Below are 17,167 nucleotides of genomic sequence, written 5' to 3'. Positions count from 1 at the left end.
GACACCAAAAATAACAGGAACTATAAACCTGCAGCCTGTGAAAAGGAGACCCCAAACACAGTATGTTAAACAAAATGGAGGAAAGAGTAATATGCAGCAGATGAAGGAGCAAGGTAAAAACCCAGCAGACCAAACAATTGAAGAGGAAATAGGCAGTCTACCTGAAAAAAGAATTCAGAGTAACGATAGTAAAGATGATCCAAAATGGAGAAAATACAAGAAATGTTTAACAAGTAGCTAGAAGAACTAAAGAGCAGACAAACAATGATGAACAACACAATAAATGAAATTAAAAATTCTCTAGAAGGAATCAATAGCAGAAAAACTGAGACAGAAGAACAGATAAGTGCCTGGAAGATAAAATAGTGAAAATAACTACTGCAGAGTGAAATAAAGAAAAAAGAATGAAAAGAACTGAGGACGGTCTCAGAGACCTCTGGGACAACATTGAACACACCAGCATTCGAATTGCAGGGGTCCCAGAAGAAGAAGAGAAAAAGAAAGGGACTGAGAGAGTATTTGAAGAGATTATAGTTGAAAACTTCCCTAACATGGGGAAGGAAATAGTCAAGTCCAGGAAGCTCAGAGAGTTCCATACAGGATAAATCCAAGGAGCAACACGCCAAGACACATATTAATCAAACTTTCAAAAATTAAATACAAAGAAAAAATATTAAAAGCAGCAAGGGAAAAGCAACAAATAACACACAAGGGAATCCCCAGAAAGTTAACAGCTAATCTTTCAGCAAAAACTCTGCAAGCCAGAAGGGTGTGGCAGGACATATTTAGAAGTGATGAAAGGGAAAAACCTACAACCAAGACTACTCTACCCAGCAAGGATCTCATTCAGATTCGACAGAGAAATTAAAACCTTTACAGGCAAGCAAAAGTTAAGAGAATTCCGCACCACCAAACCAGATTTACAGAAAATGTTAAAGGAACTTCTCTAGGCAGGAAACACAAGAGAAGGAAAAGACCTACAAAAAACAAACCCAAAACAATTAAGAAAGTGGTAATAGGAATATACATGTCTACAATTACCTTAAATGTAAATGGATTAAATGCTCCAACCAAAACACATAGACTGACTGAATGAATACAAAAACAAGACCCGTATGTATGCTGTCTACAAGAGACCCACTTCACACCTAGGGACACATACAGACTGAAAGTGAGGGGATGGAAAAGGACATTCCATGCAAATGGAAATCAAAAGAAAGCTGGAGTAGCAATTCTCATATCAGACAAAATAGACTTTAAAGACTATTACAAGAGAAAAAGAAGGACCCTGCATAATGATCAAGGGATCAATCCAAGAAGAATGTATAACCATTGTAAATATTTATGTACCCAACATAGGAGCACCTCAATACATAAGGCAAATGCTAACAGCCATACAAGGGAAAATCGACAGTAACACAATAATAATAGGGCACTTTAACATCCCACTTTCACCAATGGACAGATCACCCCAAATGAAAATAAATAAGGAAACACAAGCTTTAAATGGTACATTAAACAACATGGACTTAATTGTTATTTATAGGACATACCATCCAAAAGCAACAGAATACACATTCTTCTCAAGTGCTCATGGAACATTCTCCAGGATAGATCATATCTTGGGTCATAAATCAAGCCTTGGTAAATTTTAGAAAATTGAAATGGTATCAAATATCTTTTCTGACCACAATGCTATGAGACTAGATATCAGTTACAGGGGAAAAAACTGTAAAAAATACAAACACATGGAGGCTAAACAATTCACTACTAAATAACCAAGAGATCACTGAAGAAATCAAAGACGAAATCAAAAAATACCTAGGAACAAATGACAGTGAAAACATGATGACCGCAAAATCTATGGGATACAGCAAAAACATTTCAAGAGGGAAGTTTATAGCAATACAATCCTATCTCAAGAAACAAGAAACATCTCAAATAAACAACGTAAACTTACACCTAAAGCAATTAGAGAAAGAAGAACAAAAAAACCCCCAAAGTTAGCAGAAGGAAAGAAATCATAAAGATCAGATCAGAAATAAATGATGAAGGAAACAATAGCAAAGATCAATAAAACTAAAAGCTGGTTCTTTGAGAAGATAAACGAGATAGGTAAACCATTAGCCAGACTCATCAGGAAAAAAAGGGAGAAGACTCCAATCAATAGAATCAGAAATGAAAAAGGGGAAGTAACACCTGACACGGCAGAAATACAAGGGCTCATGAGAGATCACTACGAGCAACCCTATGCCGATAAAATTGACAACCTGGAAGAAATGGACAAACTCTTAGAACAGCACAACCTTCCAAGACTGAACCAGGAAGAAATAGAAAATATAAACAGACCAATCACAAGCACAGAAATTGAGACTGTGGTTAAAAATCTTCCGACAAACAAAAGCCCAGGACCAGATGGCTTCACAGGCGAATTCTATCAAACCTTTAGAGAAGAGCTAACACCTATCCTTCTCAAACTCTTCCAAAATATAGCAGAGGGAGGAACACTCACAAACTCATTCTACGAGGCCACCATCACCCTGATACCAAAACCAGACAAAGATGTCACAAAGAAAGAAAACTACAGGCCGATATCACTGATGAACATAGATGCAAAAATCCTCAGCAAAATACTAGCAAACAGAATCCAACAGCCCTTTAAAATGGTCATACACCATGATCAAGAGGGGTTCATCCCAGGAATGCAAGGATTCTTCAGTATATGCAAATCAATCAATGTGATAAACCATATTAACAAATTGAAGAAGAAAAACCATATGATCATCTCAATAGATGCAGAAAAATATTTCTGCAAAGTTCAACACCCATTTATGATAAAAACTCCAGAAAGTGGGCATAAAGGGGACCTAGCTCAACTTAATAAAGGTCATATATGACAAACCCACAGCCAACATCGTTCTCAATGGTGAAAAACTGAAGCCATTTCTTCTAAGATCAGGAACAAGACAAGGTTGCCCACTCTCACCACTATCATTGAACATAGTTTTGGAAGTTTTAGCAACAGCAATCAGAGAAGAAAAAGAAATAAAAGGAATCCAAATTGGAAAAGAAGAAATAAAGCTGTCACTGTTTGCAGATGACATGGTAGTATACGTAGAGAATCCTAAAGATGCTACCAGAAAACTACTAGAGCTAGTCAGTGAATTTGGTAAAGTAGCAGGATACAAAATTAATGCACAGAAAACTCTTTCATTCCTATACACTAACGATGAAAAATTTGAAAGAGAAATTAAGGAAACACTCCCATTTACCATTGCAACAAAAAGAATAAAATACCTAGGAATAACCTACCTAAGGAGACAAAAGACCTGTATGCAGAAGACTGTAAGATATGGATGAAAGAAATTAAAGGTGATACAAACAGATGGAGAGATATACCATGTTCTTGGATTGGAAGAGTCAACATTGGAACAATGACTGTATAGTACCCAGAGCAATCTACAGATTCAGTGCATCCATATCAAACTACCTATGGCATTTCCAAAGAACTAGAACAAAAATTTTCACAATTTTTATGGAAACACAGAAGACCCCAAATAGTCAAAGCAATCTTGAGGCAATTACATAGGTACAGTAATCAAGACAGTATGGTACTGGCACAAAAACAGAAATAGAGATAAATGGAACAGGTTAGAAAGCCCAGAGATAAATCCACATGCATATCATCACCTTATCTTTGATATGGGAGGCAAAAATATACGATGAAGAAAAGACAGCCACTTCAATAAGTGGTGCTGGGAAAACTGGACAGCTACATGTAAAAGAATTAAATTAGAACACTGTCTAACACCATACACAAAAGTAAACTCCAAACGGATTAAAGACCTAAATGTAAGGCCAGACAGTATAAAACTCTTAGAGGAAAACATAGGCAGAACACTCAATGACATAAATCACAGCAAGATCCTTTTTGACCTGCCTCCTAGAGTAATGGAAATAAAAACAAAAATAAACAAATGGGGCCTAATGAAATTTAAAAGCTTTTGCACAGCAAAGGAAACCATGAACAAGAAGAAAAGCCAACCCTCAGAATGGGAGAAAATATTTGCAAATGAAGCAGCTGACAAAGGATTAATCTCCAAAATATACAAGCAGCTCATGCAGCTCAATATCAACAAAACAAACAACCCAATCCAAAAATGGGCACAAGACCTAAATAGACATTTCTCCAAAGAAGATATACACATTGCCTGCAAACACATGAAAGAATGCTCAATATTGCCAATCATTAGAGGAATTCAAATCAAAACTACAATGAGGTATCATCTCACACCGGTCAGAATGACCATCATCAAAACATCTACAAACAATAAATACTGGAGAGGATGTGGAGAAAGGGGAACTCTCTTGCACTGTTGGTGGGAATGTCAATTGATACAGCCACTATGGGGAATGGTATGGAGGTTCCTTAAAAAACTAAAAACAGAGCTACCATATGACCCAGAAATCCCACTACTGGGCATATACCCTGAGAAAACCATAATTCAAGAAGGATCATGTACCACAATGTTCATTGCAGCTCTATTTACAATAGCCAGGACATGGAAGCCACCTAAGTGTCCATCAACAGGTGAATGGATAAAGATGTGGTACATATATACAATGGAATATTACTCAGCCATAAAAATAAACGAAACTGAGTTATTTGTAATGAGGTGGATGGACCTAGAGTCTGTTGTACAGAGTGAAGTAAGTCAGAAAGAGAAAATAAATACTGTGTGCTAACACATATATGAAAAAAAAAAAAAAAAAAAAAAAAGATTGTCATGAACCTAGGGGCAGGACCCAGACGTAGAGAATGGACTTGAGGACACAGGGAGGGAGAAGGGTAAGCTGGGATGAAGTGAGAGAGTCATGGACATACATACACTACCAAATGTAAAATAGATAGCTAGTGGGAAGCAGCCGCACAGCAGAGGAAGATCAGCTCAGTGCTTTGTGGCCACCTAGAGGAGTGGGACAGGGAGGGTGGGAGGAAGACTCTTGCAAGAGGGTGGGGATATGGGGATATATGTATGCATATAGCTGATTCACTTTAGTATACCACAGAAACTAACACAACATTGTAAAGCTATTATACTCCAATAAAGATGTTAAAAAAAAAAAAAAGATTGCACTTTAAGCTTCTCTTTAATTAGCAAGCAGTGTATGCAAAAGACCTTCCCTTCGTTCCTAATTTCTGGCTCATTCCTGACCTCACGTTATTCCAGGTATGCCTCTTTTCCCAGGATGAAAACTGTCATCACATTTTATCCTATCTTCTCCTTGGCCTCTCATATTTCAAATTATTGACAGAGTCCATTTCATAATACCTTGAACCTTTCTCCACGTTTTCATGCTTTATTCCTGTAATCATTGCTCAATCCGTAATACCTCTCAGATACATTGTTGCAGTAATTTACTAATTCCTACCTCAAGTACCAATTTCTCCCTTGTCTTTCCCTTTTCCAGTTGATCCCACATCTCTGCCAGGTAAAATATTTCTAAACCACTGCACTGATCTTAGTGCTCTCATTTCCAAAACCTACAGTGATTCCATCTTCCAAAAAATTAAGCGTGCTTTTTTACGTTGTGGAATTTGACATACCACACTGAGGTGTGATCTCAAGCTGATGGGTCAGCCTCATCTCCTCATCATCTTACCCTCTGTTCTCCCCCCTCCTCCCCCCTCCTCCTTCCCTCTTTAGTATCACAGCCAATCCATGTGTCCGCAAACCATCCTGATTCAGTGTCTCAGTGCAAACTGTTCCCTCTCTCGTGCATGATCTCTCCACGCCCTCACCAGCTTTTCTGGTTGAAGATTCATTTACCCTTCTCAGTTCCATCTAAAATTCTACTTCCTTTGAGAAAATTTTCCTGATTCCAGCTTTCCTTCCTGATCCTGTTCCCTTTTCTCTGAACCTCATCAGAAAGCACCTCTGCTTTGAAACTTACATGTCAAAATGGTTGAAAGCTGCTGCTCCGAGAAGCAGTAAATTCCAATTTGTGTCCTGAATTTACCTTATATAAATGGTGTGATATTGGACAGATGATTTAACCTCTCTAAGCGTCAGTTTACTTATCTGTAATGGAAATGATATGTTTACTTTGTGCATTTGATGTGAGTACATGTTATATAATACCCAAAAGATGATTAACATGCTGCCTCCCCCCAGATAGCGTACATTCATTGAGAACATACTGCAAGTACTACTACTATTACTTTGTATTATTTTTTGTCACCTGTCCTAATCTGCCTGCTGATTATGAACTCCTCAAGCATTAAACTTTGTTTTTTCCTTGCAGAGTTTCTTCATTGGAACTACTCGATTAATTGCATTAAGTGAATCCCACCACCTTTGACAACAAATTCTTTGTTAGATTTTTACTCAGTATAATCGTATCAACAAGACATTTCATAAGTTGTTAAAAGAGTAAATGCTAAGCGTTCTCATCACAAGAAAAATATTTTTTTCTATTTCTTTAATTTTGTATTTATATGAGATGATGGATGTTCAGTAAACTTACTGAGATAATCATTTCATTATTTATGTAAGTCAGATCACTATGCTGTGTACCTTAAACGTATACCGTGCTGTTGATTATATCTCAATAAAACTGGGGGAAAAAAACCCAAGTCATTTCACTGTCAAGTAGCCTTCGGCGTCATCAGCAAGCTCTTCTTGGAGGCCTCTCTCTGTGGTCCATCTCTCACATTGCTGTATATGACAGTCCTGGACATCAGTCCCCAAAGAACACCCGCCAGTAACTTCTCTCCACTCATTATTACCCACTGTGTTCTCTGTCAGCAGTCTAATTATGAAGAAAATCCTACAGTATTTACGGATTAAGAAGAAAAAAAAAAAACTCTTACTGAGGAAATCAAGTTGAGGAAAATTTGGAAAGTTTGAAATAGGTTATTGCCTTTTAACCCATAAGCTTCTTTGTTCCTTCACAAAGTTCTAATAATATTACTAACAGCTGATATTGAGTCCTTTGTATATGCCAGAGACTGTGTGTTTGATGTATTTATATAATATTCTCTATTTTTTTCTTTAAAACCAGCAACTCTATTAGGAATTTATCTTAATTCCCTCATTGTCCAAATGAGGAAACGTACTTGTGATCTTAATTTAAATGATTTACTTAGGCACCTGACTCAGAGCTACCCACTAGGATACACTTCTCTTTAATTTCATAAGTTAATCATTATTTCCTCCTAAAACAAAGTATCTCCTCTTCCCTGCCCTCAGCCCTGTCTCTTCTGTACCCTAAAGTAGTGGCCAGTCACTGGGTTGACTAATCTTAAAGATGCTGTGCATTTGCCTTGTGTGGAGAAATCAGACCTACAACCATCCGTCTGCAGCCCCTTCTCTCCCTCAAGCCTCATGTCTTTCTGCTGGAAGGAACCAAATGAAGCACTTTCCATCTAGTTCTTGCCATAGCCGTTCACAACAGGCTCATTTTAAACCACTGATTCTGTGCTTTCACCCATAGTTTTGTATTAAAGTCTTAAGTAGGTAGCAGCTGATTCTAGTGATTATTTGAATCAATTTTGTCAGTCGGAGCTTAGAACATGTAGCTTGCTTAATACTATTGGACATAATGCTTGGTGACTATCTGCTTTTGTTTTAGTACGTCTTAGAAGGTTGAATTAGCTATTTTGAGCTTAGTGAAATCTTCCGACTTTTCTTTTTGTAAGTGAAATACTTTTCCTTTGCCCTGCAATTCATTTTTTATCTGTTTTTCACAAGTAGCTGCCAATCCCTTTTTCTTTCCACTGCTAGAATAGCCTTCTCACCTCATTCTCTACATTTTCCATTCTCAGTCTGCCTCCAAAACATAAATGTGCATACCCTGCTCACCGGTCCTTGAACTCTACTGTGCTGTTTGCCTAAACAAATAACATTGATAGCATATTTTCACATCTTAGTGAAATCTCATTTTATGAGATGTGTATTCAAGTAATTGTGTCTAGCCCTCCTTGCTATGTTTATCTTCCATGAGGGTATATATACAGGGATTTCCACAGAACTCCATCAAGTATGTGAAACACTGAGTAGTGTTTTTCCCTTTTAAAATAAATTTTAAAAGATGGACTGGTCTATGAGTTTCCTTTTTCAAATGCTTTTCTTTCCATCTTGAAACAAATAATGGATAACAATTAATAAAGAGCATGGTAAAACATAGTCTGTGTAAAACTTGTAATGCTTGTCTGTAGATCTAATAGAGCTAATTCTCTAAGTATCTGCATTTAACAGTCAACAAAATTGAAAGTGTTTTATGCTGCTTTTTCTGGGATAGTAATATTTTTGTGATAGTAATTTAACATTTGTGAAATATCATTCTAGCCAAAAAATAGTGACTATCATGTATAAAGATAGCATAAAAGTTTATTCTGAAATACTGAAAAAGGGAATCTTATAAAGTTGAAATAAACCTTAATACTGCATCCTCCAACAAAGTTTTAGTGTTTTGAAATAAGATTGATTACTTTAACAAATTTTGTGATTTACTTTTAAGTAAATGTAAAAATACAAGTTTGATGATTACTAAAGTGTAGGTGTCAGTATGATACATAGAATTTATTATGTTTTATAGGAGAGGTTTTGAGTGGGATAAAGAAATACTTGCAAACTAGAAAAAAGAATCCATAAAGCCATTCTAAAATTTTTTAAGCTGAAATCTTGTTGTCTAGACTAAACACTTATAGTCCAAAAGCATCTATATAATACATATGAACGCTATCAGCATGTGGATATTTAATACATTTATTAGGAAAGATTTGTGTTATGCTCTAAGTGTAAAACTATAAAATTATGTTATAAAGGTAGAGATAATAAAGTTTCAGTGGTTAAAATTTTCGTCTCTGTTTTTAGAAGTCTTTACAATAGTATCATAACCCTAGAATGTGTATGCTTTGGGTTTAGTCTTCCTCAGATACCTACGAATGCACTATAAATCTGTTATATAAAAGTTATTTCTTTGCGGTCCATTGAAAGCTACACAACTTTCTCTTCCCATCAAATATTTTATATTCAAGACTTATAATGCATACCTATATTTAGGAGATCATATGCATATATTCATATAGTGCCTATGCTTACACAGAAAGTATAGAGAAGAATCTACTTTATCCCTTGATGTTAGCACTCTAAGATTTATTTTATTTCTTTTATTCCAGGCTTCTGATATAACCTGCTTGACTGAACAAAGTTTAAATACATCAGCAGTATCTGAGCAAAACTCATTTGAAATTTACTATCAGTTTTGAAATTCCATCCCTTTCCATAAATGTTGGAAACTAACATGCTCTTTTTTGCAGTTCTTAATGATAATAGGTTTGCAATGAAAACACATTAAAAATAAGCCTAATCCACTGATGAGAATATATTTAATATATTTATTTTAGATTGCTGATAATTTAGGGAGTACTTCATGCAGAGTGAATTCATTAGGCATTTTGCTTTCTTAATGCTGTTCTCAATTTCCCATTTTCAATTTGGAGAAGAAATGTATTTGTAGCAGCTGTAGCTCTTAATTTGACATCTAGTTTCAGGTCATTTTCATGTAAATAGGAAACAATAGAGACCTGCCTACAATTTCCATAATGGGGATGTTTGCTTCAACTTTATCATTTTTCCTCTGACAATTTTATTTTCTCTCTCTGAGATTAAAGGAGCCAATAATTGTTCATGGTTATTATTTTTCATCTTTATAAAAACTTGTTAGTTCCACTTTCCATTACTCCAAAGCTCCCAGTGCCTTGTATATTTCAGTCATACACACTATCCATTAATGTTTCTAGCTCATCCTTTCCTTAATCTGGAGTAGGTTAGACAGGTCAGGCTTTCCATTTCTTTCTGTAATACATTTTCTCCAGGCTTTTCAACTTCTTTTCCTACGTCTAAAAAAAAAAAAAGCTGAGAGGTGAAAATTTGGAATTGTTCCATTGAATACAACTGATGCCTTATTGAAAGGCAAGTTTTAGTTTTGATTTATAATGCTCCGAACATGCCCATATGTATTACCAACTTTGGCTTCACAGTTGTTTAAAATGTAATTATGTGCTTTTTCTAATAAAAATGTGTTTTATTTCAGTTTTCCTCTGTTCTGGAGGAAGAATCCTCCTTTATGTTTTAAGCATAGATATGCTTAATTCAATGTATTTTATCATCTATTCAGTAATTTTCAAGTGTGTCTCAATGGAGAGAAATTTCATTTTTGTGTACATCCTTTTTAAATATGTTGATTTATGCAGATTAAGTTAAGTAGGAAGTTATTTTTGTACGTAGTCATTTCCATTTTTTCCTCTTCTAGGAAAAAAATAAGAAATCAGATAGTCTTTTAAACATTTTATTTCCTGGATCTTCTGAACATACCAGCAAATCATGTACTCCTTTGATTTCATCTCTGCTGTTGAATTTACAGTAGTTGTTTTAATCCTAAGTTTTTTGTTGTTTTTCTTTTTAATATGCCACATCTGATTTTTTTTGTTTTTGTTTTTTTAGCAGGGACTCATTTGTGCTCTTATTTTTTTTTTCTGTCCCAGTAATATGACAAGAACAGTGGAGATTTCTGGGGAAGGAGGCCCCTTGGGAATACATGTAGTACCTTTCTTTTCATCTCTGAGTGGAAGGTAAGATGTTTTCCTTATACCAGAAGCTCATACTAATGAAAAACTTGACTTGAGCTCATTTTCCCAAACAATTTTTAGAAGAGGATTAAGTGTATGTCTCTGTTATTTAGATAGACACCTCAAGATATACTTCTGTTGGCCACTTATGTGTTAGAAACAAAATAACATCACTTCTAGGATACGATGGAAAAGAAATCATGGCTTCTGCATTTACAATTAATTAAGAAGTACTTTATTAAAGTATTCTTATCAGTGACACATAGACAGAAATCGTGGAAAGACTTTAACATATTGTTAGAGAAATATAGCAACTGAATTTTTTAATTTTCAAAAATACACTTAAATGAAATACAGTAATTCCAAATGGATATTTCTTGATATGCCTCAGGTTTACAGAACTTAGGATAATAAATATTATAATATTATAAGTAGTTATGTCAGAAGCTAAATATGTTTTGATTTTAGCTATAGTAGCAAAATGCCATTATTCTATTTATTTTGTTCTAAAATAAACTATAACCAATTAAAAATAATTTATCGCATCCTTTTGAAATTTTAAAGACATTATATTTCTAAATCCATGCTGGTAAATGGTAATTTAGATTGCATCACCATCTCTTGAAATTTGTGTCTACTTACCTGGCTGTAAAACTTGTTTTACTGATGGGAATTAAAGTGTGTGCCTGAGAGTTAATATTAGTACTATTATAACAACCTTACAAAACTAGTATTAGATATTACGTTATTATAATACTTTTCAATAGGATGACTACCTTTTGCACTAGATTGACACAGGCAAAGCCTGTCAGAAACTTAAAGAAAATGAATTTCTCACCCATATGATATGATTTTAATTAATTTGCTAAATTTATTTTCTTAAATTAAATATATCATTGAAAAGGCAAAATACCTGATTTTAGCTTAGGTGATCAAAGACCAGAAAAGTCCGTTGATTTTTCTCAAGGTCACACAAAATCCAGATATCTTGACTTGACCTCACTCCCTTGCTCTTTTTAGAACAAAACTTTCCCCAAAGCTTATATAGTATTTATTTACTGGTTCTGAATATTTATTCAATTTGGTCTGCCATACAGCGGGAAGAACAGATTTAGTCATGATATTTTGGTTGGCATCATTTTCAGTAGGTAGCCATCTGCTACCTGTAATTGCTAAGTCATCACCTTCTTTAGCAAATAACATCTGATGCCAAGCTCTTGCTGGAATGAATGTCCCCTGAAAAGAAATGAACTGAAAAGCTAGTGGCTCTTATTGTCTCATTTCCTGTATGTGTTAATAAGCATGTTTATAAATGTTATGGGTTATGGCACAGGACAAGCTGAGGTTGTTTTTGATAGACAGGGAGAGTATTTACCCACTTGTCACGAGGAATTCTAATGGCTTTTGTCAGAAGTGTACTGGTAGAGCTTTGTGAAATACCAGTGTGGCTAAATTACTAGGCCCTTTAGCTTAATGAAGCTGGAATAGACCACAAGATCATTCCAATTTTCAAAACATGAAGAAATATACAACATGACAGTCACCCTACATCATTTTCAATTGTTCAGAAAACAAGTTGACGCTATAGACCAAAAATCACCTTCTCTCACTTCAAATGAGGAAAACGCACTAGAATGCATTGATTTACCCCCTGATCCTTCCTAGTTCTGATTTCTAGCATAAGCTTTATAGAATAGGAAAAAGTATTGGACTCGGATTTGGAACAATTGGACTTGAATCTCACTGTTCTCTTTTGTATAACCTTGAGTGAGTCCCCTAAATTTGCCTCTTGTGAATACCTACCTCACATCAAGGTTGTAGGGATTAAACCACATTAAAAATGTGAATGCTCCTTGTGAAACACACAACATACAAATGTATTTTGGCTAAAACAGAAAAACTTTGTTTAGAAATGAACTTTTATAAGTTCATGGTCAACTGTTCAGTAAATTGGTGACATAGTTTGTGTGTGTGTGTGTGTGTGTGTGTGTGTGTGTACTTTTTGCTATCCACTGGTATTATAGAAAGGAAATTTAATTAAAAAACATAAAAAATAATATGGAAGTGGAGACATGAGCCAATAAAAGTTAAGAAGTAATGAGTACAGGCTGAAACAGCACACTTAACTCAACCCATGTGTCTAGAAGCAACTGCATACAGAGTGTGTCAGACAAGTGTCTGACTTTATCATGCCATATGGTTGCCCTGTGTGAGCACGGGGGATGGGGGGAGTTAAGGTCATAGTGGTAGACTTAGTTCTTCATTTCCTTCCATTTATTGGTTTGTGTCATTATTTTAAATTAGAATTTACATTTAATTATTTACTAAGACTACTGTAATTCGCTCTGCCTTCAATTTCTTTTTAATTTTTTTCTTTTACAAAAATAGAGCCACACCTGTTGTAGAATTAAGATCCCTAATCAAAGTTAGAACACCCCGAGTACAACACACTGGCTGCTGTACTAAATAAGGCCTCAGTGGTTTCATTGGGGTGCAGAATGCTGCTTGTATGGAGGACCATTGGCTTGCACAATAAAAACAAAAATGCAAGAAAAAACAAAACAAGAGTCCCTGAAAGTAAAAAGCAACTTAATTTCATTCATTTTTTTTTTCAAAAAAAAAATATATAGTTTTATTTTAGAATTAAAGCATAAAATCTAATTGTCAGTAAATAAAGATAGCATAATATACCTGTTTCATAGTAAAGACAGCTGAATATGAGGCAGAAGAAGGAAGGAATGGGTGAAGAGTGATATATAATGTGAGCAGAGGAGATGTTTAGGTAAAAATTCTAAGCGGATGAGCGGCCTAGGCAGTGTGATACAGTGGGAAGAAAGGAGGAGGCCAGCAGGGCATAGGTTTGTGCCTAAATGATCATTAGAAGGGCAAGAAGCAATTGTTACCCCTCTTACTCTGCGGGGCTGTGGGTTTCGGCCTCCTTTATCACTGCTTCTTAATGCAAAGTAACTGGTTCATTTCGGCCTATAACTCATTGACGGCATTAATTTTTAAATCCTGAGAGCCTTGGTCCCAAACGAGATAGCTATCCACAGCTCACCCATTTGGGGCAAAGAGAATAAAGAGGGACTCTTTTCTGAGCCTTCTCATACTGGTCTGGATGAAATCAAACTGTAAGGAATCCATCCCTTCCATAGAATAAAGAAGGCAGGAGTGGTTTGTTGCCAGGGAACAAACTAATAAAATCAGTTAGTTTTACATTTTACCAAAATTACCTCTGACACATGGGTTTTACAGTTGGGCTTATTCTGTCAATAAATTTTTCATGGAAAGTTAGGTTATTTAGTTGAGTGAGGTTCACATAGCATACTCCAGCTGTAATATGCCAGCTAAATTGCAACCCAGTGGCCTGAAAGAATTAATTCATCTCCCAAAATGTGAAATTAAATCCTAGGGAGTAACATTACATGACTGATGATGTACTGAATTAAATTAAAGGAAGACTTGAATGCTTGTTAAGAAAATATCGCTTACATAAACTAGTTTATAACCACATGTGAGCCTCCTAATGGGTCATGTTATTGTGAATCCACCATAACAAAAATCCAAAATGTGAACTATTAGAGAGTTGTTCAGTTTAGGAGAGAAACAGTATTTTATTCTATTTCTTTCCTTTTTTTTTTTTTTTTTGACATGTCAAATAGTTCAATTTTTAATATTATGTTATGAGATTAAGGTGGGATTAGTACTTTAAATATATTAATTTAAATCTCAGATCCTTTATCAAATAGTAGCTTTGGCCCTTATTCTCTTCCACCCAGAAGATGATTAATTTACTAACCTACTAGAACTAGGAAATGAAGCATCACTGCACACTTGGCCTGTGACCCTGAGCTTTCCCCACAATAGGTGGCATGACTATTTGCTCTGCTGTCCCCTGCGTCAGCGTACTGTGTTCATTTAACTTATTTAAAGTAGAGATCTAAATAGCCCTGCATGTGCCTCTCCTCCGGCTGTCTTGAGATGATGTGAGCTCATCAGATGAACTGAGGCCCTGGAGGCCGAGGTCCCACTTTGTGGCAGCTCCAAACGGGAAGATGGTTTTGTCTTCCACTTTCATTAGAGACTCCCCTTTTTAATGGCGGTCGCTATTATGCGCGCACAAAATGTGCTCATGTTTTATTTAGATTCGAGACTTAATGCAAAGGGACTACGTAATAGCACCTCAGGCCCCTAAATGAAAGAGGGTGACAAAGTAGGAAAACAAGAGGATGAGGGAAGAGGAGGTGGTGATTTCTCCACATCTAGCAGACTCCTCTTGGAGGATGTATCTGTCTGTTTTAACCTGAGACACCTGGGACCCTGACATGCCGCAAGGAACAGGGAAATCCCTCACGTGAGAAATGGCTAAAGTATACACAAGTTTGATTTCTTTTAGTTTTCAGTTCAAATACTACCAATATGTAATAGGTGCGTGCAAGTGCATACGCACACAGTTGAATTCTTTTTATTGCTGTAGCTTTCTTTCTCCTTTCCTTTTTCTCCAACCCCTTCCCCTCCTGACTCTAAGCCACAGCCCCGAAGCACCAGGAGGTTCAGGGGATGCTCTCTGAATCCAGACTCTTCCTGGTTGAAATTTCAGACAACTCTTCCCAAAGCCCTGATTTCATCCGGCCACCATCTCGCTCAGAAGCAGTGAGTGGCATGAGTATTACTCCAGCCTCATCACATCCGTCCATCAGCTGGTGTTCAAGGCCCCTTCACGTGGCACTGGCCTCCACATCCAGTGTGAGCTCCCACCCTGCTCCCCTTACACACACCTGCTCGTTCCTGCCTCTGTGTGTATTCTCTCTCTCCTCCTATCCAAATCCCACTCATTCTTCTGATCCACTTTACATCCCACTTTCTTCCCAAATCCTTCTATGAAAACTCTTAGGCTTACAGCTCCAGTTTTTTCATTTCTCCTGTACTCCAAGCCTGTGCTGAGCCACTGTCCTGGTCCTACAGCCCTGTCTCATATTCTTCCATCAGAAGTGCATAGAGAACACTCAACACACACTTGATTCAGTGGCACTAACAAATGGGACCGAACTTCCTTCTAAACTGAGTAATATGATCTCTGCTAAACATTTGCTTCTTCAAATGCATATTATTGGAAGAGGTGGGAAGACTGCAAAAAAGTTACTGTGAATACCTAATCCTCTCCCATTATCAGACATCAAGCTGCCCCCTGGGCACCAACTCAAACTTACTCATTACAGTCAGCCCTTCTGTGAAGCCCTCTCGAAACCACGAGTCCTCTGTGTCCTGAACTCTACTGAGCAACACGAGCCTTTTCTAAGTTACCTACAAGCATGAGAAACGGGATTGTAGGTCATTGTGCTCTGGGCTGGTGTTTACGTATATGTGTCTTGAAGGGCTTCTCTTTAGTGACTCATGTGTGCGAGTGTGTTGTTTTGTTTGTTTGTTTACTAAGGATTTAAATAACAGTTGCCTGAATATAAAGCATACTTCCTTTCATAAATAGAAACCAATATTTATTTCTGAACAGTTACAAATGGAGAAACAACTCGCAGGTTATTCAGTCATTCTCTTTCAACTGAAGTGTTGCATTTAGGATTCTAGGGCTCTTCATCCGTGGCATTGAAGAAAACAGCAGGTCCAAGCGGGAAGGACTGTTTCACGAAAATGAATGTATTGTAAAAATCAACAGCGTGGACCTCGTAGACAAAACCTTTGCTCAGTAAGCATTTTTTTCATTGTTTTATTTACTTTATTGATTCCTAGAATGCTTATGATCATTACTGAGCTCATTATGATCAAAAATGTAGGTAGAACTTCTGGTAAGTTCCCTTTGGCCCCAGAACATCTATTTTCAAATATGTCCTGTGTTTTAGCATACTCAGAGGTGGGCTGCAAATGTCCCTGACAGCCCTGAGAAGGGCAAACTGCAGAACAGAGCAAACCTTCTGCCTGGCTGTCTTTCTGGGGCATCGATAGATGGGTTTGTTTTTCTTGGGATACAGGTCAGTTAGACTGGTATTTAAGAACTCTTCACAGACTATTAGTTCGGCTTATTAATTAACTTACTTGGTGCCAGTAGTCTTCCTTAAACTAAATATCTGTGAGAGATGACTGTGAAGACTCCCTGAATAATAGAAACAAATGGAAAAAAAAGTTAAAATACTCTCCCTCAAGAAATTCTTTCTCTGCATGTGAAAATGTTACAGCAATAGGTCTTTGTACCTAAGAATTAAAGTATGCAGCGGTCTGCATATGCTTTTTTATATGTATATTGGCATTACAGTGGAACAAGGGAATAATCACGAATACTCTTTAGTAATGATCACCAACCTCTCGTTTCAACAAAACATAATATATCATAATATATCTTCTCTGTGACCATTAGTTGCCAGTATTGTGTTGGGTGGAGGGGCAGTGCTGTAGCTGCTTAAGCATGGAAGAAAATGAAGCCTTAAGAGTGTATTTCTAAAAATAATGAATAATAGGCAAAATTATAAGTATTATCAATAATGATATTATTTTTATATATCACTGTGCTTGTTACCAGGA

General features: G+C 36.3%; 1 protein-coding gene across 1 annotated transcript in view; it reads left to right on the top strand.

Annotated features, from left to right (window-relative positions):
- PARD3B (par-3 family cell polarity regulator beta) overlaps window positions 1–17,167 on the top strand; it is a gene marked incomplete at its 3' end in the record, with an annotated part of 751,281 nt that overhangs the window by 402,392 nt on the left and 331,722 nt on the right. Inside the window, exons 6-7 of the mRNA XM_007459885.1 lie at window positions 10,553–10,639; window positions 16,212–16,337. Of these exons, the coding sequence (XP_007459947.1) occupies window positions 10,553–10,639; window positions 16,212–16,337 (213 nt within the window). The remainder of the gene's footprint in view (window positions 1–10,552; window positions 10,640–16,211; window positions 16,338–17,167) is intronic.

Source organism: Lipotes vexillifer, unplaced genomic scaffold, assembly GCF_000442215.2.
Source record: "Lipotes vexillifer unplaced genomic scaffold, Lipotes_vexillifer_v1.1 scaffold1540, whole genome shotgun sequence".
Taxonomy (NCBI): domain Eukaryota; kingdom Metazoa; phylum Chordata; class Mammalia; order Artiodactyla; family Lipotidae; genus Lipotes; species Lipotes vexillifer.
The sequence above is the reverse complement of the archived record's forward strand: the minus strand, read 5'-3'. Positions and strand labels throughout refer to the sequence as shown.